At 43.4% G+C, this 22,656-nt stretch overlaps 2 protein-coding genes across 2 annotated transcripts; both read right to left on the reverse strand.

Annotated features, from left to right (window-relative positions):
• Positions 1–1,275: 1,275 nt before the first annotated feature.
• Positions 1,276–8,800, reverse strand: LOC308224278 (coagulation factor X-like; the record flags this gene model as incomplete). The annotated part of the gene is made up of 8 exons (XM_080624030.1): positions 1,276–1,853; positions 2,668–2,785; positions 3,984–4,588; positions 4,774–4,908; positions 6,127–6,240; positions 6,365–6,389; positions 6,786–6,946; positions 8,710–8,800. 8 exons carry the CDS (start codon positions 8,798–8,800, stop codon positions 1,276–1,278), a joined length of 1,827 nt encoding a protein of 608 aa, XP_080480156.1.
• Positions 8,801–11,081: 2,281 nt separating this feature from the next.
• Positions 11,082–20,374, reverse strand: PROC (protein C, inactivator of coagulation factors Va and VIIIa). Its single transcript, XM_080624315.1, has 9 exons — positions 20,316–20,374; positions 19,899–19,982; positions 19,354–19,514; positions 18,377–18,401; positions 17,852–17,962; positions 17,022–17,162; positions 16,555–16,664; positions 15,520–15,637; positions 11,082–12,155 (listed from the first exon to the last, which is right to left on the reverse strand). Exons 2-9 carry the CDS (start codon positions 19,963–19,965, stop codon positions 11,587–11,589), a joined length of 1,302 nt encoding a protein of 433 aa, XP_080480441.1. The 5' UTR covers positions 19,966–19,982; positions 20,316–20,374; the 3' UTR covers positions 11,082–11,586.
• Between the last annotated feature and the right edge of the window lie 2,282 nt (positions 20,375–22,656).

Raw genomic sequence — 22,656 nt, forward strand, 5'->3', positions numbered from 1 at the left:
AACACCCCCCCGCACAACCGACGCCACGCTCCTTGTCTCATGTCCCGCAACAACGGGGACTCCCACGGACCTGCCCCTCCGCAGCACCCCACCGACAAAAAGGGCTCCGGAGTTGCCCGCAGGGGCCCTTATGGCCTCAACGTCCCAGCAAGGAAAAGGGGGCTGGCATTGCTGGGGGGGGCCTCTGTGGCTTAATCATACAAGCAAGATAACGGGCGCCAGCGTTGCCCGCACGGGACCCTATCTACTCAACATCCCAGCAAGAAAAAGGGGGCTGGCATTGCTCGCGGGGGCCGCTAAAGACGCAAGACCCCGCGAAGAAAAAGCGGCTGACATTGCTCGCCGGGTCCCCTATCGGCTGGCAAAAGCCTACAGCACCCGGGATTATTAAAATATTTTAACATGTATTAATGTACTTATACATAAATATTTTTTTATATATATATTTATTTCAATATAGTGAGTAAATGTATTAATGTATTATTAAATGTATATAAAATACTATAGATACATAAGTATTCAGTGTATGAAGCTGTTTTGATTTGTGCGGTAATCAGCTTCTTGGAGGGCTGTGTGCGTTCATACCATCCCTCTGCATTTTGTTTTAGGGTGATGAAAAAGCTGTTTAGTGCTTTAGTAGTTTTTTGGCTTTTTCCCTATTAAGTGTTTTCACACGTATTTCATTCCGTACATTCCTTTTCTGTTTCTCCAGCTGCAGAGGGAGAATTCCCTCCTTGGCAGTTTGTCCTGTGTAGTTTGTAATACAGGATTCCATAGACACTTTGGTTTTCTATCAGAAGACATTTGTATTTGGGTAAGCTGAATTGTACCTGAGGTAATTGTTGTAGCTGGTGATAAAACTTCACAGATCCCTAACTGTTCAGCACTGCTTCAGTCGCGGAGGCCAGACAGCCCTACCAGAAATGCACTTCATTTCCTAAGCAGGTAATTTACATAGAGGGCTGTTTGCCTCTTTCTCTAAGATGCATACAGGCCTGGGGAATGCAAAGCACTTTTTCTCTCTGAAACTAGAAACTTTTCTGTCAAGAATTTACATTAAGAAAAGGTGTAGTCATTCCCTTGGCTCTTTGTAGAATAGTTCTTTATTATAATATGTATTTTAGTAATACTCAAATGAACAATTTAACCATTTATGGTAAACAGACTTAACATTTCTTTCAAGATAACCTTGGTTTTACACCATTAAGGCCAGGAAATGTGTAGTTCTGAAACTGAAACATAATAATACAATTGCTCCTGATTTCAAGGACAGAATTAAGAAAAGTTAACGGAAAAGTTCTCGGAATCTGCTACACTCTCAACAACCTCTTTAATCCATGGGATGTAGTTGGACACTCTGGTATACACGCCGTATTTCCCTTTTTCAGCACAGCCCTCTCCCCAGCTTACAATCCCCAAGAGAAACCAGGTGTTGTGGTGAGACACTGTGAAAGGGCCACCACTGTCCCCTTTGCAGGCATCTGCCACTTCAGTGTGATGCCCTGCACAGAACATGTTATCAGTAACGAGCCTGTCCATTGACCTCTGGCAGGTCTCCATGTTTACAATGGGCAGCCGGACCTTCATGAGGAAGCGCAGAGTTGAACCTCTGTTGTGAGTGGCGCCCCAGCCGCTTACCATCCCTATTCTTCCTTCTTCAGACAGCAGGGTGGCAAGGCTGGGGCTCGGAAGGCAGATGGGAATTGCATACTCATTGAAAACAACAGCACTGCTCAGGTACAACAAGGCGATGTCGCTGTTGTAGTTATTGGAATCATAATGTGGATGTGTCCAGCTCCGTTCCACATTAATCTTCTGTTCTTTAAACTCTCTTTGATACTTGTCAAAGTCTCCTGTAGTCACAAGTTAAAATGTTAAGCAAACTGTAAACAGCCTCTATGGTATGGCCATGGGGGGACAGGAACGGGAATGAATTACTGCTTTGACCTCTTGTACCAAAACAGGAGAGATCAAACCAGATCATGCTCTAGAACAGTAAGTTCTTAGGCTGCACATGTGATCGGACAAATAGAGCTTCCCAGTTTGCCCTTTAAGGGCAAACCAAAGTTATGGACTGGAGGAATAGGCACATACAGAGAAGGTGGCTTCTGGAGTAGAGATTTTGCTGTAAATAACTGTCATTGTTTTTTTAGTAAGCGCTCTATTTTGAACAGTGTCTAAGCTGCCAGGGGTTCCAATCCCTGCCACTGAAACCAGTGCTGCAGTATGCTACAAAAAAGGGGGGCTTTCTGCTGGAGCAGTTAAAGGCACTTAGAAGCAGGCAGCAGAGCCGGAAACTAATCTTAAGGTTGATTAAAAACCAAACCTGACTGGAGAGCAGACCATCAACTACAGGAATCCCTCTTCCTTCTGACGTGCACCCTGAGCTGTGCTCAGTTTCCTGGCATGATGAGTTTGCCAAAATGGGTGACGGAAAAAGAAGACCTGTGCCTTATGGTCCCAGGGTTGCCATGAGAGCAAAAGGAAGCAACTGGAGCCCCTTCACCCTTAGAAGTCACCAATAAAAGGAAGCGGTCTGTAAATCCGGGTTGGGTGGGATGTGATGTCTGTTTCTTAACCATATCTTACTTAATTCACGTACAATGCAAAGTGCATCTTATGTTAAGAGATTACCCCATGTTTCTACAATACACAAATTGGACTCACCTACGGTGACGTGGTGTGGCCTGACGAGATCAAGGCAGTGAGCAGCCGTGACCACCCAGCGGCTGCTGATTAAACTCCCTCCACAGAAACCAATGTCTTTGCTATTCCGGATTAAAACCTGTAGGAAGAAGGAAGAACATGTCACCAGAGCTCTGTTGTGTATATGTGCATACCATTAGTCTTGTGCAGGTTGCGTGCAAGCTCTGTGTCTTGAAAACAACACTTCTGGCAATATCTACAGTGCAGCAAGTACAGTGAGGCTGTTAAAACAGTCATAAAATAAAATGGTTGCACATCTGTGACAATGGAGCAGAATGTTATGATGAACTAGGCTTGCCAAATCCAACAGGATTAGAGCTATGCTGACTGGCATTCCTTTAAGGAAACAAGTGTGATTTATCATGTGGCTTCACATTTCTCTGGGGGTGCGGGAGAAGGGTAACACAAGGTGTATTTCACGGGTACTCTGGTTAAAAAAGAAGACAGCAGCATTTGTGTACATGAACAAGGTATAGAAAACAGTTTTTCACATTCCCAGCTGTCAAATGAAAGTGCCAGTAAGTGCAGATTGAGAAACTGTATAAGTTTTCTTTTGCTGATAATAAAATCCGGCATTATCTACACAGTACAAAATGGAGAAGTAAAAACATGCTGCTCACTGTCAGATGTTTGTCTTGTCTATTCAGAATTACAAGCTCTAGTAATGCCTCCAACTCTCTTCAATTAAACTCCTCCCTGAACCTGTTGACTTCATGTGTTAAACTGCACAGAAAGCTTAAATTTTGGTACTCTGCAGCTTCTGTGAAGTTAACACAAAACTTGGGATTCCAACCTTTGTATCTGAGCGCTCTCAGTTTTACTTCCCTTACTGTTATCAAGTTTGAGAAGCTGAGCAGTCTAATGGAGAATCTTACCTGGTCATAGTAAAATGGTTGTGAAAAATAGCAGCAGCCATTGCAAAGGGAGTGGAAGGACAGCTTTTCACTGAGAACACTGAGAAACAAAGAACCTGAATAACAGAGCAGAAGACTCAACTGATAGAATTAAGAGGGAAAGCATTAAGCTGAGATCACAAAAGCACCTGTATCTAGGATAGGGTAGCGGGAGGAATGATAAGAAAAGACACCTAAGGCGTGTTATCATCAAAACACCTGCAGAAGTTTGAGAAATACATGTGGCTAGATGGCTCTCACCCTGAAAACCACTGTACAATGGCCTGATGAACTCTGCTCCTGCTGCAATCAGTGATGACAAAATAAGAAAGTATTCAAAGTATACAATTTGTGTGGTATTTATGGCCAGACAGGACGTAATACCTGCCAGGGGCAGTGTCCACGATGACACAAAGTTCCTCCCGTTACCCTGGAGCCGTTGTGCTGTAAATTAGAGCTGATGTTTCTCTGGACAAACGGAGGCGTGTCTGAAACACGTCCCCAGTCACTGCTCCGATGAAGTCCGGTCTGCGCTGTTTGGATGGCATTTTCCACCACTTCCTGCCTGGCAGCAGGCTCTGTGGTCTTCTCCTGCCACACAGGGCCTTGGGTGGCCTCATGCCACAGAGCCAGGCTTCCCCAGGGCTTGTCAGGCCTGGCGGTGCCCACCACTGTCTCACTGTGTGCAGAGAAACCAGCCCCCAGTAGCTTCCGTGCCACAGAGTCCACCAGGGTTTTGTTCCCTGACACCTCCGCTTGGCCTGTGTCACCCTCCGTGTGCATGCTCTGCCCAAAGCTATCCTTTAAGGTCTCATTTTCCCCAGCAGCACTTTGTTTCAGCTCCAGTTGCATAACTGTGCCCTCTGTGCTCTCATTCCTCTTGGCTTCATCATCCCCGTGCTTCTGTAGTCCCCTCGGGAGCCTTTCCAGTCCCAGCCACTCTTCCTCCAGAGCATGCCTGGCTTTAATCAGGCCACATGGAAATGGTGCTGGAGGGAACACAGACAGAAATAAAGATGTGAGTTTAGGTTATGTGGTGTCCTGTCAAACTCCCAACACAAAAGCAGGACTTCTGTCCATGAGTAGGATTCAACATTCCTGTAAGAGCCCAGGAATAACTCTGACACAAATCATTTATGGTTCCAGGATTCTAACTCTGAGCAAACCACGCTACCTGCTTGCACGCATCTCTTCCCATCCTCGTGCAGGGTGTAATCCTTTGCACAGGAACACACCACGTGAAAGGCGCTGCTGCTGTCCCTGCAGTACTGCCAGCACCCGCCGTTCTTGTACCAGCACTCAAACTTCTCTGCCATGGAAACATATAGGCACAGGTTATTGCTATGCACGGACCCGAGTAGCTTCTAGCACCATTGTTACAGGAAAGAAAGCAAGAAATAAAACCTGCTGAAATCTCACAGGGGAATGGAGGGAACTACCTCATAGCTCCAGAAAACCTCACTGATTTGTAGCAAATCGAACACATGGCCTTATGTCTGTTGCTTGCCTGTTTCTACCCTTTCTCCTTTGCCAGTTTTGATCTGAGGCCTTTCTGCCTGTAGAGCAGGAGCAAGAAGATACCTGGAAGAGCAAGTGCTTCTAAATGCATCCATTTTTCATCCATCTGCACATCTTATCTTGTCTATCATGACAGATGTAAAGTACTCGGCATTTTGGTGGGGGCCAAGTCTGTGAGGAATTGACTGAGATCTTTCTACATTGCTCCATTAAACAAACATGTTTCATTGCTTCACAGTAAAAAAGAAAGTTTGAGAAAAGTACTTGGGGGAAAAAAATTACTTAGTATTCATAGTTTCCATGCGAGTTTGGGTTTTGCTCTATTTCGTGCCTCTGTCATTTGCAAATCTGATACACTATTTCAGAAGACCAAAAATCTGATGAGAGGGAGGCAGCTTTTCCAATTAATTTTTCATTATTGGCATATTACAACATAAATACAATTTCAAATTTGTTTGCTTTACACTAAGCTTCGGTTTGATGGATACATTTACTCAAGAAAAGTATACAGAGAAGAGAGCCTCACCAGGAGCCACCTCCTGTGGAGGTAGCTGTGGCAGGAGTCACTAGACGTGTTACCACTCTGAAGTGATAACAAGACGTAATTCCCTATCCTTTCTTGGGAGATGATGGGAGGTGGCCACCTGCCTTCCTCAGGTCTTGCACGAATGAGTGAAGAGCCCAGGACTGCCACAGCTGTATGACAGGAGGTGGTACTACCCTCTTTTCTGCACATCAGAGGCAGAAGTAGCTACAGCTGCTGCTAGTGTAATTCCCTTCTTAGGGTGGTGGTTTCCCAATCTGTCAAGTGAGAAAACACTGTTCTAATGTAAGAACCTTTAACAACTGACCAGCTTTGGATGAGACAGATAAAAGTCACCACTGACAACCTTGGTGACACCACTCACCACCGCGGCGAGAAGCTTATGCAAAAGTTCAACTCAAGTATCCAATGAGCAAATGCCAGCCTTAATTCTTCACGGTGAATGTCAGTGTGCCCTGTACTCACCTTTTTCACAGTTGTCTCCTCCAAATCTTGGGGGGCAGATGCAGTAGTAATTATAGTGTCTTATTTTGCAGACTCCACCATTGTTACAGGGATTTGTATTACATGGATTTAAACCTAAGAAGAAACAAGGCACAGTGCAATTAAGAGAAGCCTGGTTTTAAACTGCCACATAATTCTTTGTACCCAGAAGGGACACAAGAAATGATTATTCTTTGTTTAAATTTCTTTTTTAACCTACCTTTGTAATTGAACCAAAACTCCATCTGCAACAAACCACAAATGAAGAAAGCAGTCAGTAAGTGGTCATACTGGTTACTGATGATATAATTTAGGAAATGATAATGTGGGGCTTTAGGGTGCATGTACATTAGCATTTTGATTAGAACCATAAAATACATTCTCAGAGCAGATCTGATCATTACCATGCAGCTCGCTTTCGTTTGTGTCATGGACCAGCCACAGAGTGCATAAACCGGGTTGTATTGAAATGAGAATCAAACGGAAAGCTTAGATCCATGAATGCTCCAGCCAGTGAAAGTTCTGTGGTACCAGCCTACAAGTTTCAGCTCCCACCTCGCCCCCAAAACACGGTGCTGCAAGGCCGTCAGCACCAGCCATTCTTAACTTTCCTTTGTTTTGACTAAAATAAAGTTCCTCACTGTTTTCTCCTGTGAGCGGAAGATCTCCCTGGCCTCCTCAAAGGAACACTTCTCCTCATTGCATTCTCTCTCCAAGTTCCCTGGACAAATCTCTTCTAGAAAATAATTGGCGCGTTTATGGACTTTGAGCACCTCGTGTGCTTTGTCCTTCCTCATGAACACTAGAAAACAAAACAGAATAGTTGATACTGGAAGACAGCAAACTGGCACCATTACAGTCACAGTCAGATGTGCTCTCAGTTGAGTAAATAACACAAAGAAGGGGAATGGGAATCTACATAAATAGCCCAAAACTAAATAAGATGAGCCTGCGTTCCAACAAAAGACACTGGTAGTTTAAGCTTTCTTTTAGTGGATCAGAAGACCTGCAGTTAAGTGCACAAATCACGTTTTACTCCACAGGACTCTTGAGTATTGCAGTGAGGCTGGTTGTATTTTTCTGCCTAACAGCCCTGATCCACAACAATTGTTAATTGCCTGTGTGTGCATGCAGAAATAAAGCTGAAGGGAGAGGTTTGGTTTGTATTTGGTGTCAGCTTTTTTAGATATTCAGTAATATCTGTGCTTTTCAGGTAGCTACAGGCCACAACAGGACAGACACTGCTCCTTCATTAAAAGACATATATAAGCTGTCACGTTTGTAGTTACATTTAGTTATTCACAACTTCGCTTCACTAAGCTATCTGCCCTCCTCCTGCAATGTCTTTAGAGCTATTACTGCCAATAAATTAAGAGACGAGTGGCCAGAAGAGGGAATATGGCAGTAAGGCCTTCCCCACATACCCCTGCTGCTCCATATGGCACCTCTAGCTGAAACACAGTTCTCCAAGGATTTTCCAGTCAGGATGCTTGGAAGGGAAGTGAAGGCTCACTCAGCCTCTGTGGATGTACTGATACCACGCACCATCACTATTCAGAGAAGATGGAGGTTTTGCTTTTTTGTTAAATCTCCATAAGTGTGACCCTATATTCAAACCCATCCACCTGATAGATTGAAAAACTGCTGTTAAAGAGTTTAAAGAGTTTTAAGAAAGCTCACTTTGCAATCGTGACAAAGCCTACTGAAACTGACACAGCACTTAACAGGACTCTCTTTCCCTAGTCATTGTTTAGTGTCCTAGACAAGTCAAAACCTGACAAAGAACCCAGCTTTGGAGATGGACCATCAAGACAGACATTTCCTTGCAGCTGCACGGTCGGTATCTACAGCAATGACTGAAATTCTAGAATATTAAATTGCTTCATTTTTAGGCGATTAGAAACAGCCCACAAAAACTCTCAGCTGAGAAAAACTGTGAGCATATCCTGCTGTCTGGTAATGAGGAAAATGTCTTTCACTTACATGAAATTGCCCTTCACCTTGCCTTGAGTTGCGGGGTCATCTTTAAATGATTTACCTATTGTAAGCAGGTATCCCACATAGAGGATATGCCTGTGTAAAGCCTTGTGGTTTGCACATATCACTTCTGCTTCTGCTTTTCCTCCTGTACAAGGACAGCCATAATGATTTGTGAGATCCTGCACACTCTCACACTTGTTCTAAAGCTCTCTGAAGCCATTTCCTAACCTTGTGTAGTTGTAGTAAAATCAACATGAGGTCCAGGAACACACATTAAAAATGCCTTATTTTAGCTTCCCAAATTGGAAAGCTTTGCCATACAAAAATAGTTCAGATGATGGGTTCAGTGTCACAAGGATAATACTTTGCAACAGCAAAGTTCTTAGTGGTCTAAGTAGGAAGTTAAGAAAGGCTGATTTCTCTTGGAAATATAAATATGAATATTCATTTGTTTACGTGCATTTTTGGAAGCGGCTTCTGCAACGCACAGGACTTTGGGTTCAGAAAACGGATGTAGTTTCAGTTTAAATGCAAGATTGTCACAATGAGACAATAAAGTTTAAAAGGTAATTTAGAAGTACCTACCTGAATATGCATATGTACAGCTGCTGTTGATGGAGCACATCAGTAGGAGAAACATCACAAGTGAGGAACTGCTTTCCATTTTAGTGCGCATTCAGAATACTCTTGACTTCCTGCTGACTTCCTTTAGAGGGAAAAGAAGAATGAAATTGGTGTATTTTGGACTATAATAAATATAATATAAATACAATATAGCAAATAAATATAATTGGTATCACAAAAACAAGGATAAATTAACCTGCAAAAAAATACAGAAGTAGAAGCAAGAGGGCAGGAAAAGGGATAAAGAAAGCAAATTCTACCCAGTTCATTTTTGATCTGATGCCCATTGTTTCTTCAAGCCACACCGATGCTGCACACAACAATAGGAATCCCAACAGTTTGCAAGGCAATGTGCAGAGATTGACCTAGCCCAGGACATGCTGTAGGGCCTGATCCGAAGCTCACAGAAGGAATAAAACCCCTATGGTGAACATGGAAGGTGTGGATCAGGCCCAAACTGAGCATGAGCCGGTTCCAGTGACAGCCTTGTTTAAACTGCGAAGGATTCCAGGCTGAGGGCTGAGCTCCACACTGCAGCCAGCAGCTTCTCATGGCCTTGTCAAATCAGTCCATGTACGCACACCCCAGTGAGGAAACCATCACCACGTACCTGGCAGTAAAAGTTACAAGACAGAAGTCTCTGTTTCTCTGCATTACCTTCCCAGGCTAAATAATTTACGAGGATTCGACAGTGCATTCCTCTTTGCTACACAGATCATTTGCCAAACCCACAGGATCCACAATGCGTTCACTGTACACAGAACCATGCAATTATACTCACTTTTTTGCTTTATTTTTTTTTAGGGAAGGACGGGGCAGAGATTTAGATGTACACCAGGAACAGCCAGGAGGTCAAGGGGTTGATAATTAACCAGTCACAAATATTGACAGAGAAGAGACAACCTTCTGGGGTCTATGAAACACATTTGAAATCCAAAATCAGAAGAAAATTGGGTGTTTCCACACACATATATATGTGCATTAAAAAAAATTTAAATTTTAAAGTCCTTAAAAGCATCCTCTAACAATGAAAGCCACATCTTTGCAACAGATTTCTTCAGGAAAATCTAGATTTTTGAAGAGATTTCTGATGCTCCATTATATTTTAGGGAATATCAACTGATCTGGAAAATACACAAACTGCTCTGTAAACATCTGTTAAAATATGCAGAGCTGTAAGTGTAGAATAATTCATAGCAGTCACCTGCAGGAAGGCAAATATGGCCCTGCAATAGTCACAGCTATTCACGGACATTATGATTTCCGCCTTTAATTATAGCCATATTTTACTGGCTTTGAACACAATGACATTTTTCCTTGCAATTCAGTGACTAGCAACACTGGCCTTCTCAGAAGCACATGTTCCTGGTGCAGGCTCTGGCTGGAAGGCTGCTGTTCAAAGCATTATTCTTTAAGGTCCATTTATCCTTCAATCCAGTCCCAAATGAAAAAGGGTATGGGAAAAAAGAAGAACAGAGACAAGAGACTGCTGACTGTGCTCTTCGGTCTCAGCTTACTTCCAACATGAAGCCCTTAGCCTGACTGCTACTTTAATGCATGAATCAACTTCAGCACTTGCTTATTAAACATATAAGCAGCTTGTAAGTCAACAAGACTAAGTCCACAAGTTCAAGAGGAATTAAACCTCTTTGTTGGCACCATATTAAATTTCTTACAAAGCCTAATACACTGTTATTGTACCTGAAGTTTGTAACAATCTCATCACTGGAGCAGACTGAAGTTCTCCACTGATACAAAGATGGGTCCACATCCTGATTGAGAAGCTGGAAACATATACCACTACAGCAGTTAGTTTCACCTTTTTGTTTCTAAAAGATTATATATAGCATATTATATTTAGCAAGCTTAAGTGCTAAGATTAAAAGAAAGTATAAATTGTGATTTAAACTTCACTTTGACTACTGCTCTTCCTATGAACTTACTGGTGCTGTGTGTTTATTTTAGTTACTGATATACATACAGATATACAGGTCCAGATGCAAACACAGATACACATATCAGTAACTATTAGCAATGCTAAAATAGCCTGCAGCTGACTGCATTCACTAGAATAGGAATGAACACAAGCATTTGCTTAGCTTGCTAATTAGAAAAGATTTACAGGCCTTAAGTTAAATAGAGCATGCAAAAGCTTGAAGTTCAACCTCTTTTTTTGTAATAACACAGAATTCCCCTTGACTTCTAAGGAAGTCTTATGGGGGGGTAAAATCAGGCATTGAGCGTGCAAACAATAGAACAGAAAAAATTGAGACATTCTAGTGACCTGCTGAATCAGCTTAATCTGTGAGCACTGGAGCAAGATGTGAATGAGTGGAGGCAATGATGATGTTATTAGAATTCCATCATGTTCAAAGAAAAACTATACAACTATACAGCAAACCAAATCAGGTACTGTGACCATGTTGCAGTAAAGCTGAAATGACAGAACTGTATCACTACAATGGTTGTTAAACCACTTTTTTCTGACCCCTCCCATCCCTCACCCCAACCAATTCAGTCATTTTATACACAAAGATGGAGTTGCCTGACCATGGACCACCTTATTTTCTGCAACACTGTAAAGCATCTCAGTGTAACAGGGTATTATTTCTTGCCTGTAAGGCCTAGTGTAGGACCATGCTACAAATAAACCCTATAACCTGGAAACTAACCAAAGTAAAAAAGAAATTAAAAAAAAAGGCATAAAACAAGTACCAAGGAATACAGTACACAAGGTTAACATATACTCCATATTTAATACTGAAGATCTGACAGTACATTACACTGCATACTGTCAGTAGCACATAGCCACAATATTCCAGACTTTCAGTATCAGAATCAGCCCTGCCAAGAAGCTGACATCTTATCTATGTGGTGTTGGATCCACTCAAGATACTGACTAACTTTGGTGTAGACTCCAAACTTCTCCTTTCTCCCACAGCCTTCGCCCCAGCTCACCAGTCCTACCAAAAACCAAGTATCTTTATACTTAGTGATCATAGGGCCTCCACTGTCCCCACTGCAGGAATCTTTTCTGTCTCCTAAGCTCCCAGCACACAGCATGTTGTCCGAGATAGCAAATCTCATCGCCTGGGCACACTCATTCCGGGGAACCATGGGGATTTGGATATAACTGAGGAAAGTAGAGTAATTGCTGTTAGCATCACTTGTGCTGCCCCAACCAGTTACCACCATCTGCTTCCCACTTGTCGTCAGCTCCTGTTCTGCCAGGTCACGGGTGGGAAGGCAGATAGGGAGCGCGTATTTGTTATACATCACAGGCTCAGCCAAGTGCAGCATGGCTATGTCATTATCAGATGTCTCTTTGGTGTAGTTCTCGTGGCTCACACATTTATCAACCCAAATGGTTTGCTCATCTGCCTCAAGACGGAGACGGTGGAATTTACCTGAAAGAGCAAACAAGATGACAGATGCTACTGAACGTTTCTTCACCTTAAACACCAAAGCATCTGGATTACTCTGGGCTTTAGGACTGCACTTCATGTTTTTACTTCTCTTGCAATATAGACATTCACTCATTTATGTTACAGGTTAACAGTGTTCTTACTAGATGGACGAATATGTGAATTTTCCATATTTATCTAAATCATGAACACATACAGTACTAATTGGATTTTAGTACCCTACAGCTGTGGTTACTGGTTGAGAAACTGAAATGTCCTGTTGTGTTCACAACACAGTATGCTTGTGCCACATGAGAAATCTTCAGGAGGAAAGCAATCTTCCTGGAGTCAGTGTTAAAAGCTGGGAGAACAAGCATACAGCAAAGCAAGACACTTCAACAGTACATGAGCTTTATGGTGTATAACCAGTGCCTGAATGACAGAACTTCAGGGTTTATAATAAAGGTGACTGACTGGTAAGGCTATTCCTTTCTCAAATCTTGCCTCTGTAGGCAAGATTTAGTAATTTTTGACTAACTAAGACTTCTCAGTTTTTATTTGTGCTACATGATCATGGTGCTTGTGGGCCAAGCAGTTAGGGAACAGTAAGCAGGAAACTAAGCTGAAAAGGGCCAGAAAGGCACAAACAAGTAATTTGTGATACACTGGAAAAGACAGAGACAGATCTCTCTAATAGGCTGTGAAGAGATAACCCCCAAAATAATTATCAGTGGCTGTCACATTTCTGAACTGTGCTGTTGGCTAATTTAAGCTCCATATCAAGGCCTACTTCAGTATATACTTGATAAAAACACTTACTCAGACAAGTGTCCATAATATGCATTTGAGCTGCAGGCAGGCACACATCCAAGCACGAGGTGGCAGGACACTGAGGCTGACACCTTACCTCCGCCCAGGTTGCATGTGCGTGACAGAAGTGTGCTTTCCTGCTCAGTCTCACTATAGGTGACTTGGAAGTTGCTCTTTATCATCACTTTTTCAAATGTGATGTTTCACAATACTAGCCCCTTAAATTTGTTCCCTCACTTCCTCATTAACTCTTGCCTTCTTTCAGTCTTATTTGAATCCCTCCAGATACAAACTCTGCAGCCAAGTTGCTCTGACTTCACGTGCAAACACTTCTGCGTGCTCTTCCAACTTCAGCTACTCTGAGAGCTAACTTAATTTCAGACATTAAAAATCCACGTGAGTCCTGCTGCAAAACTATTGCTTGTGAGTGCAAACCCAGCTGCAAACTCCCCCTCCAGTTTTGCTCTTATGGATGGCAAGCAGTGCTACAATGAACTGAGTCCAGAAAAGTGCTGGGTATCCCAGCCTGACAGAGGCAGGCTGAGCATCACCTCTGCAGGCTCAGTATGAACTGAGCATTTATTACTGTTATGGGACTCATACCTGACCACTCAGACATGCCATGTCTCCATTCCAAACTCAGTTCCATGTACCTCACTAGAGGTCTCCAGGTTTTAGTGCACACATTTTTCTGATGAGAAATGCTTTTCTGATGGCAACAGAATTCCCAAAAGATACATTTAAGAGGAAAACCATGTGGGTCTTAAAAAGGCTCCCTTCTGCTTAACCTGGAGTATCATTTGGAGGAGAATCTCTTCTCTTTTGGTGAAGTCTCACCCTGTGGTCATCTCAGTCCTGCACACATCCACTCCAATACCTCAGTGAAGTGCCCTTCTGTGGTTTCCATCCTCCCATAGCAATATCGCTCAAGGATGAATGAGAGGGGCTTTCCTCTCATACATACCAACTCTCACTCCATGGCCACACACTTGCTCTTCCTCTATTAATAAGGCAGGTCTTTTGGGCAGCTAGAGCCCCTGTTGCTGATCACCGTTAACAGTATAAATTACTCTGTAAGCTCACTCCAAATTTATGTGTGAGATGTCTCTTGACTTTTATTTAAACCAATAAAAATACCTTCTCAAATCAGGGCTCTCAAGTGCCAACACTTCTTCACTCACTGACAACCACTTTCTATTTGGCTAGCACAGGATTCTCCTGACAGATCTCAGCCTTCTTTCTTTGCTCCAGAGATCTCTGGGCATGGCTATTCCAGCTGAAAGCTTGTCAGGCACCATAGATCTCTACCAAGACCCGCAGTAAGAGGCCAGGTTGGAATAATTTAAGTGCAGCCTCAATATTTCCAGTAGTTACCATTTTCCTGCTGACTTTTCCCTTCAAGTTACACTCAAAGCTACATCTAGCAGTGCAGAGCCTTCAAACATGACACCCAACAGTTGCTTTCCCCCTAAAACATTACAAGATTTTTTACCAAGCAAACTGCACAGGATTCTTCTTGGGCCTCACTAAAACTAAATATACATATTGGCAATCACTTAGAAGGGAAGAAAATTACTTACTAGTAACTGGAACTGCTTGGAGATGTGTACTCTGTATGCACATTTTCAAACTACCATATGCACTTCTGCTTTGATATCCCTCTGAGGTAAAGGTATATATTTGGCACTAAGAGGACTCAAGGCTGTATTGCATTCTTTTCCATTCATCCTTTATGTTGAACAACAGAGGACGTACATTAATATATCCATACCTATATGCCTTATTGTCTCTGTTCTCAAACATCTGCACATCCACAGTCTATATGGAACATGCATACAAACAATATATTTCCAAGACTACATATAGAGACAATAGAATTGCAAGATTTTCCACAACTACAGGGGACAACCTATCTTTTCACTAACAGAGAAAGAGCACAGTTGAGCTGTTATGCCTGTCACCAATGGTAGACAGAAAATAGTAATTAAAAAACTACTTAAGTGTGAATAGAACAATGATTATTTTTGTCTGTTAATTCAGAAGCAGTACTGTACCTGACATAGACTTTCTTATGCTTAAAAGCAGGACTGCCAGTAAAGGCAGCGTTGCCATTCTGCAGCACTTCTTCTCCTTTGCTACTGAAACTCTCATCATGGTGTTCAAATGTATGAAAAGGCAGGAAGAGGCGCTGTGACTTTCTTCTCCTGAGATCAGGACTTTTCTGTTTGACTATTGGAATGACCTCAAATATTTTCATCACCAGAAAAACACAAGCAGAAGAGACTAAGCCTTGCTACTTTACAGACAAGCAGCAGTGCTCAGGAGACATCAGCTCACTTCCACAGTAAGGCTGGTAGTGGCTCAAATGAAATGAGATTTTTAATAAACTTTTTTGTTTTGTGCTAAGGTGCATCCTAAATATTTCCTAGACAATCTGCTCCTACAGCCAAGAAGATTTTTGTCCTCATAACCTGCTAGTCTTTCTCCTGAGATGATAAACCATGGGAATGAAACAGTTACAGTTAAAAAACCACAGTGACAGACTTTTTTTCCATACCAAGTCTTACTTTGAGCCCATCCTCTGTCTCAGTGCAGTGTGCTGCCGTCAGGACCCAGGATGGATGGATGAGAACACCTCCACACAGGAATTTCCCTTTGCTATTTTGCAGCATAATCTGAAATAAAAGAAAAAGAGAGTGCTGACACTGCATGGAGCATGGCTCACAACACATTGTACACATTCTTCTTTGTGGTTCCAAAATACCCAGAGGCACCAATGTCACATTCACTGCAGCCAAAGCTCAACAGTGGGACAAAAGCACAGTAAGGTCTCTGTGGAACACCTACAAAAAAATTTTGAACATTCTTCTTGAATGAGGGCTGGCTTCATCCAAATCAGCATGGGATGATGCTGGTCACTGCAAAGAAGCACTCTGGTACTTCCAAGCTTTGAAACACAGAGCTCAAATGAGGGGATTATTCTTGTGGCCATAGCACACACCAGAGACAGTGTGTCATCTCAGGCTGCAACAAGCATGCTATGGTATAAAAGGGCCTTTAATGTCAAACAGAACCAGGCCCTGATCATATACATTCAGTGGTTCCACGATAAGCTCTGCAAAGTTTTCCTTTTCTCATATCCCAGCCTGCTCTGTAAAGCCGTGGCATGTTTTGCTGATTAAATCTGCTAACTCGGATTTCTGACAGATGAGGCTTATAAAAACAGATCAATGCACAAAGGGAGAGGAGGCTACCTCACACTGCCACTGTAACACAGTAGCAGGAGCTGCAGTAATTAAGTGGCCCTTCCCAGGATGTAGCAACAGAGCAGGTTAAGTGTCATCACTATCCTCTCTCTTGACATTGGTGGCAAGGCAAGGTTAAAAAACAGGTCAAGAGTCCCAAAATAATAAATCATTTTCACTGTTACTCCAACTTATGGGTTGATTTTGAAAAAGCTAAGCTAAGGGAATCTTAGTTTCATGTGACACTACAACTAGTAATGTAGGAGCCTTTCTGAAGCAGCTAATCAGGCAAAGCTGTTTGGGAACAGCCTCAACTATTTGTGGTAAAAAACCTCCTTTTTCCTTACCTGCCAAGGGCTGTCTCCCCTTCTTCCTATTTTTCCCTCAATGAGACGAATATTGAATCCTGCTTTGGCTTCAATGTAGTCCATTTTCACTCTTCCACAGGGAAACTCCACTACAGGAGATGCAGAGAAATTAACTAGCAAAGACAAGATCACCCAATACAAAACCTCCTTCTAAGGCATTCTCTCTCTCTTTAACCTAGGCAATACTGTTCAATGACTTCACAGAAATCCCTCAACGCTTTGCAAAGGAAGCAGTTTCCTGATTCCCCTGTATGTCTCCAGGAGGCAAATACAGGCCATAAAGTGGGTATGGAGTTGGGAAAGGCAGGCACAGAGTTGCTTTGCATGGAATGGATGTTTTGAAAGCTAGTACAAAGTGCACTGCAGGCAATTCTCTCATAAAACCATCTAATTTCATGTTTGAATAATCCTCTGTCAAATCTGGATTATGAACATCCACCTCGTACCTACAGGCTTGCACATGGTATGGTCATTCATCAACTGATACCCAGAGGCACAGCTGCAAGTGCGGTACTGGTTGGCAGGGTCATCTGTGCAGAAATGCTCACATCCTCCATTATTGACAGAACAGTTGGTGTACTTGACTTCTGCAGAAGAAATGAAGACCAAGAGATATATGAGAAGTTGGAAAGCCAAAGAGTCACAGGGTAAAGCAGCAAAACAACAGCATGATTCAAGTGAGCAACAGCTGACAATGGATTTGGGATAACAGTTGTGGGCTTTAATGGCACTCAGGCCCTGAGACAGCAAACAGACCTTGGTCCAGGAGGTGGCAGCGGGGAAATGGAGAAAACAGGTTACCGTTGGGGCAGGTAGACCGGAGAACAGGAAATTAATTGTCACTGAGTGCAAGTCAGACAGTGCAAAGTGTTGATATATGACATACACATTCATCTCTAAAAATGCTACCCAGCTTTTGTGCAAGGAAGATAATGTCACAGTAATGACAATCAAGTATTTGCAGTGGATTGTTTTTTCCCCTGTGTTGTAATAAACTCCACCATCGTCTCTGGGCTGACAGTTCTGAAGTAGCTGAAAACCCTGCTTTACAGAACTATTTCCAGTATTTTTGTAAAATTCAGATATCTCAGATCTCCAAACCTCTCCCATGGCAACACAAAGTTCATTTTGGTTTAGATAAGCAGAGATAAAAAGGAAAACCACAATCAGTAAAGCAAGCGAGTACACTGTGCGGTGACAAAAGTGTCAATCCCTATTACACAGAGATCCCTGTCACAAAGAATGTTATTTTATAGAGGATTAAAGGCAGCATTACCGTAATTGCAAAAAACGCCCTCCCAGCCTTTGTTACAGATGCAGGAAAATTTTCCAATGTTGTCTTTGCAAATTCCATTGGAACAAGGCTGTGGGTCACACTGATCTCCATCTGAAACAGAGGCAGGAAAACTCAGTCTCTGAATCACAGAGAGCTCACTGATCAAACATTAACATGAACAGACACCTCCCCAGATTCCCAAGCATCACCGATAGTTTCTGACACATAATGGTGCTACCTTCATGGTGTTAGCCCAGAGATAAGGGTGTTTACTTGGGTTCTGAATTACAGCTGCAGATGAGTGGAGTGCCTTGACCAGTGCCTTAGCTCCAGGGACTGATGACGGGCACCTCAAGTTTTTTAGGAAGGTTGCTTGTATGATAGAACAGGAAAACATTCTTTGCACACCCCATATAAGAGAGAATGAGAGTTGGAATCAATGTGTGATACATGGAAGCTGGAAGTCTAAGTACCAGTTACTATTAAGGAAACACAGAGAAGCGATTAAGGAAGTCTTTTACTTACCTACGTATTTGCTCCAAAAATCTCGCTGTGGAGAAACAAAACTGACATTAAGGCTAGAAGCAGATTTTTAACAAGCAGTTGATTTAAAGTGTATCATGATAGCACAGCAACAGAGAACAGCACTCCTGTCAACAGCTTTGGTCTCATTCTTCTTGACTGACACTACAAACTAACAAAACTGGCCAACCCAGACATACCTGTACTCAGCATAGACCCCCCTGCCCTGCTTGCAGACCCACCAGCACCACAACCCCTCAGTATCCCCCCAGATTATCTGTTTTCCTGTCACTTACTGCCAGACACTTGTGTTGTTGAGTGCACAATTCATTTGTGCCCAGTTAGACAAAACACGGGCATTATGAAGACACACCTCACTTCACTCTAGGTTCTGAGGGACAGCAAGGACTGATTCATCCTATGTGGTGAGCCTGCTCTGCTTAGTAAGAAAAGTAAGAAAAAGTCCAATCCAACACAACAATTGGATGTGGAAAGCGGCAGGAATCAGTGATGTTGACAATAAAGGTAGTGTCTAATTGAAAACATAAGGTTTGGAGAAGGAGAGAGAACCTAGTAATAACAGAAATGTTTGTGAGGCACAGGTGAGAGACTGGGAATATACAGTTTAAGGCAGCCAGGGATGGCTAATTGATAACAGAGGGAAAAGGACTGGGAAAAACTCAGTGGCAGCAAGAACAGCCAACTGGGTCAAGCACGGATTGGGAGTAGCTGGCTGGGACCTAAACCTCACAATTAGGTCAGGTGGGACATATATGAGCAGTCAAGTTTTGTGGGCCATATAGGTGGTAACGTGACAATCACTGTAACATAGGGACATTCAAATCATGCCTACATCTTAGTAGTCAGGAGTGATGAATGTTTGGTGCTGATAGCAAGATCTCCCATGCCCTGCATTGAAATACTGAAGTAAACGATTGGTTAAATCCCCCATTCATCCTTAAAAATATCCCCAGACTTACTGTTGCTTCCTTGGTTTCAAATATCTCACTGGCCTCCTCGAAGTCGCACCGCTCCTCAATGCACTCACGCTCCACAGAGCCCGGTTTGAGCTCCTCCAGGAAAGAGTTCGCACGCTTCTGGATTTTCAGGACCTGGTTTGCATCTCTATTGCTGTAAAATACTGGAAGCAGGAACATGAAAACAAAAAGCAAGGGAAAAGAGCTGGCTGAAAACCAGTAGTGGTCCTTCCCAAGCGACATTTACCAGAGCAATAGCCCCTCCCTAGCACAGCAGGAGAGCCTGCCCTAGAAAGCATGGGCTGTCAGTGCTGTGCTGCAGAAGCAAGCTTCAGCCTCTGCTCTGTGGTTCTCAGCTCACAGGGCTCATGAGGGCTGTGACCAGGCAGCCAACATGGCCCAGCACTGGGTCTGTCAACCTCTACTAGAAGAATTCAACCCTCCCAGTGGAAATGATTCCAGGCACCCCCCGTGACTTACAGAGGAGCAGGAAACGCACTTGCAGTGACTGGAAAAGGATAACGGGTATCTCTAAAATTAAAACTTACTTGAGGCACTACAGACTCGTGAAGAGAGGGCAGCCAGCAGCACCCCTATAGTGACGAACTTCCACATACTGCAGCAGGAGTCACCTACAGAAGAGAAGGTAGGTGTGAAGGAGCACTCACTGCTGAGCTGCAGCATGACCCCCATGCTGCACAGTTGCTAGTCAGAGAGCTCTGCTACCTCCCTCCCTTAGTGCTGTGTTGTGCTGTGACTTTGTGATTCCAGCTCCAAAGCAGCCACCCACTGGAGGCCCTCCAGACTGGTTTGTTAGATCCCCCTAACCCATCAGCAGCTATCCCAGAACACTTCTTGTCTGCCCCAACATCCTACCCTTGTCACATTTTTCACAAGCTTTATACTTCATTAAAGTAAGCGGTACTGTGAAATCCCAAAGGATACAATACTTTGGAAGCACTTACTGCTTTATTCAGTGTGAACCAGCGAGATCTATTCTTCCGCCATGAGTTCTGCTGGAACTTAGTTAATCCATAACTTTAGCTATTTACTCTTTGGAGTGACATGAAGTGCCTTCTTTTTAGTCACTAAACAAACAGCGCTCAGGGGGAGCTTGACAATTTTCCTGAATGCAGAAGAAAACTGAAACAGCCGAGGCACCCACTCTGCCTTTTGCAAATCTGTTTTGTTTCTTTTTCCTTTTGATTCCCTGGCAAGCAGAAATGGTTATATTTAGTTTGTTAAGTGCAACCACCCAGTGCTGAGGTGTCTTGAGAGATTCTACCACCTTCTCACAGCATGCAATCACCCAAAATGGACACATATTGCTATTTTAAGAGTCCTCCCACTTTACTTCCTCATCAAAGGTTCCACCGCAAAACAGCCATGGTAACTAACCCCCCCTTTACAGCCATGAGCAGGCAGTACCTGCCCATCAGCTGCCTGCTGTGAGGAGGAAGGAAAATAAGCTTGTACCAGCATACTGCATCTTTAGGTGTACTGGACCAGCTCCCATCAGCACAGAACCTCCGACTGAACTTTGAATATTCAACATTTTAAAGCAAAACCATAATCCTTTTAGAAGTTTTCCTGCACTGGAGATAGTACTAACCAGGAAGTCCCCTTCTTTGGGAGCAGCCTGCGCAGCGGCACTTCTGCAGGCCGGACAGAGCATGACATCTCCATGCAAACGACCTGTGCAGCCATGAGTCCGTAGGGGTTCTTCGTCGAGAAAGTGCCACCAGGCGTCAGGGAAAGCTGGGCTTCCCCAGGCCCTCAGCTCCCCTTCAGTGACACCGTTTAGGAGAGCTCTGACCACTTGTAAAACTTTTTTTCCCCTTTCCCTTACAAACTTGGCCATGGAGTTTCTTGAAAACAAGCTCTCTCTAAACAAAGGTTTCAAACTTCATCCATTCAGGACTTGTGTGGCATCCAAACTCACAGTGGGGAAGATGTGTGCACTGTGAACCTCTGCTGATCCATTCTTTATCCTCAATTTAGCCTTCAAACTGACAGGAAAGAGTACACCAGGCTGTACACTCTGTTCTTCTTGTTTTCCCTGTGCATAAAATAGCCAAATGCTTTGGTTTTGCCTCTTCTACAGGAAAGCTTATGGAAAACTCAAAAATGTGTTCTTAGCCTTTACCTCCTGAGCCAGGAGTGCTGAGTCACTTCTCTCAAATTTTTCCAAATTGCAATTTAAATTTAAAATGTAAATTTCTATAAATTATTTATAGGCAGATGTAAATTTTGACAGAAAGGGGAACTAAGGCAGTAAAGCTACAAGTCCTCAAATCACAGCTCTTCAACAATCAATCTTGTGTAGCATCCATCAGTTCTTCCTACTTCACCAAAAGATCTTTTAATTTGTAACAAATCTGAACAATTCACTGAGCAATAAAAGCACTAATCCTATATTCTATATGCACACTGGAGCCTCTCCCTGCCAGAGCACTACCAAGATCTCTCATCCTCAGTACTGATTTCTTGCCAGACTGGCAGAAACATAATGTTCTATGAGCCATCTGTCCCCTCTGAATCATCTGAAATGAGACAGAAAGTTCCCAACAGGCATTAAAAGGGGAAAGACAAGCTGATACATACAGCAACAGACAAACCAACCCGCTCATAGAATCCTAGAATAGTTAGGGTTGGAAAGGACCTTAAGATCATCTAGTTCCAACCCCCCTGCCATGGGCAGGGACACCTCACACTAAATCATGCCACCCAAGGCCTCATCCAACCTGGCCTTAAACACTGCCAAGGATGGAGCATTCACAACCTCCCTGGGCAACCCATTCCAGTGCCTCACCACCCGCTCAGTAAAGAATTTCTTCCTTAGATCCAATCTAAACTTCCCCTGTTTAAGTTTGAACCCGTTACCCCTTGTCCTGTCACTACAGTCCCTGATGAACAGTCCATCCCCAGCATCCTTATAGCCCCTTCAGATACTGGAAGGCTGCTATGAGGTCTCCACGCAGCCTTCTCTTCTCCAGGCTGAACAGCCCAAACTTTCTCAGCCTATCTTCATACGGGAGGTGCTCCACTCCCCTGATCATCCTCGTGTCCCTCCTCTGCACTTATTCCAACAGTTCCATGTCCTTTTTATGTTGAGGACACCAGAACTGCACACAATGCTCCAAGTGAGGTCTCATGAGAGCAGAGTAGAGGAGCAGGATCACCTCCTTCGACCTGCTGGTCACGCTCCTCTTGATGCAGCCCAGGATATGGTTGGCTTTCTGGGCTGCGAGCGCACACTGCCGACTCATGGTCATTTTCTCATTGACCAGCACCCCCAAGTCCTTC

Source organism: Psittacula echo (assembly GCF_963264785.1).
Source record: "Psittacula echo genome assembly, chromosome: 7".
Taxonomy (NCBI): domain Eukaryota; kingdom Metazoa; phylum Chordata; class Aves; order Psittaciformes; family Psittacidae; genus Psittacula; species Psittacula echo.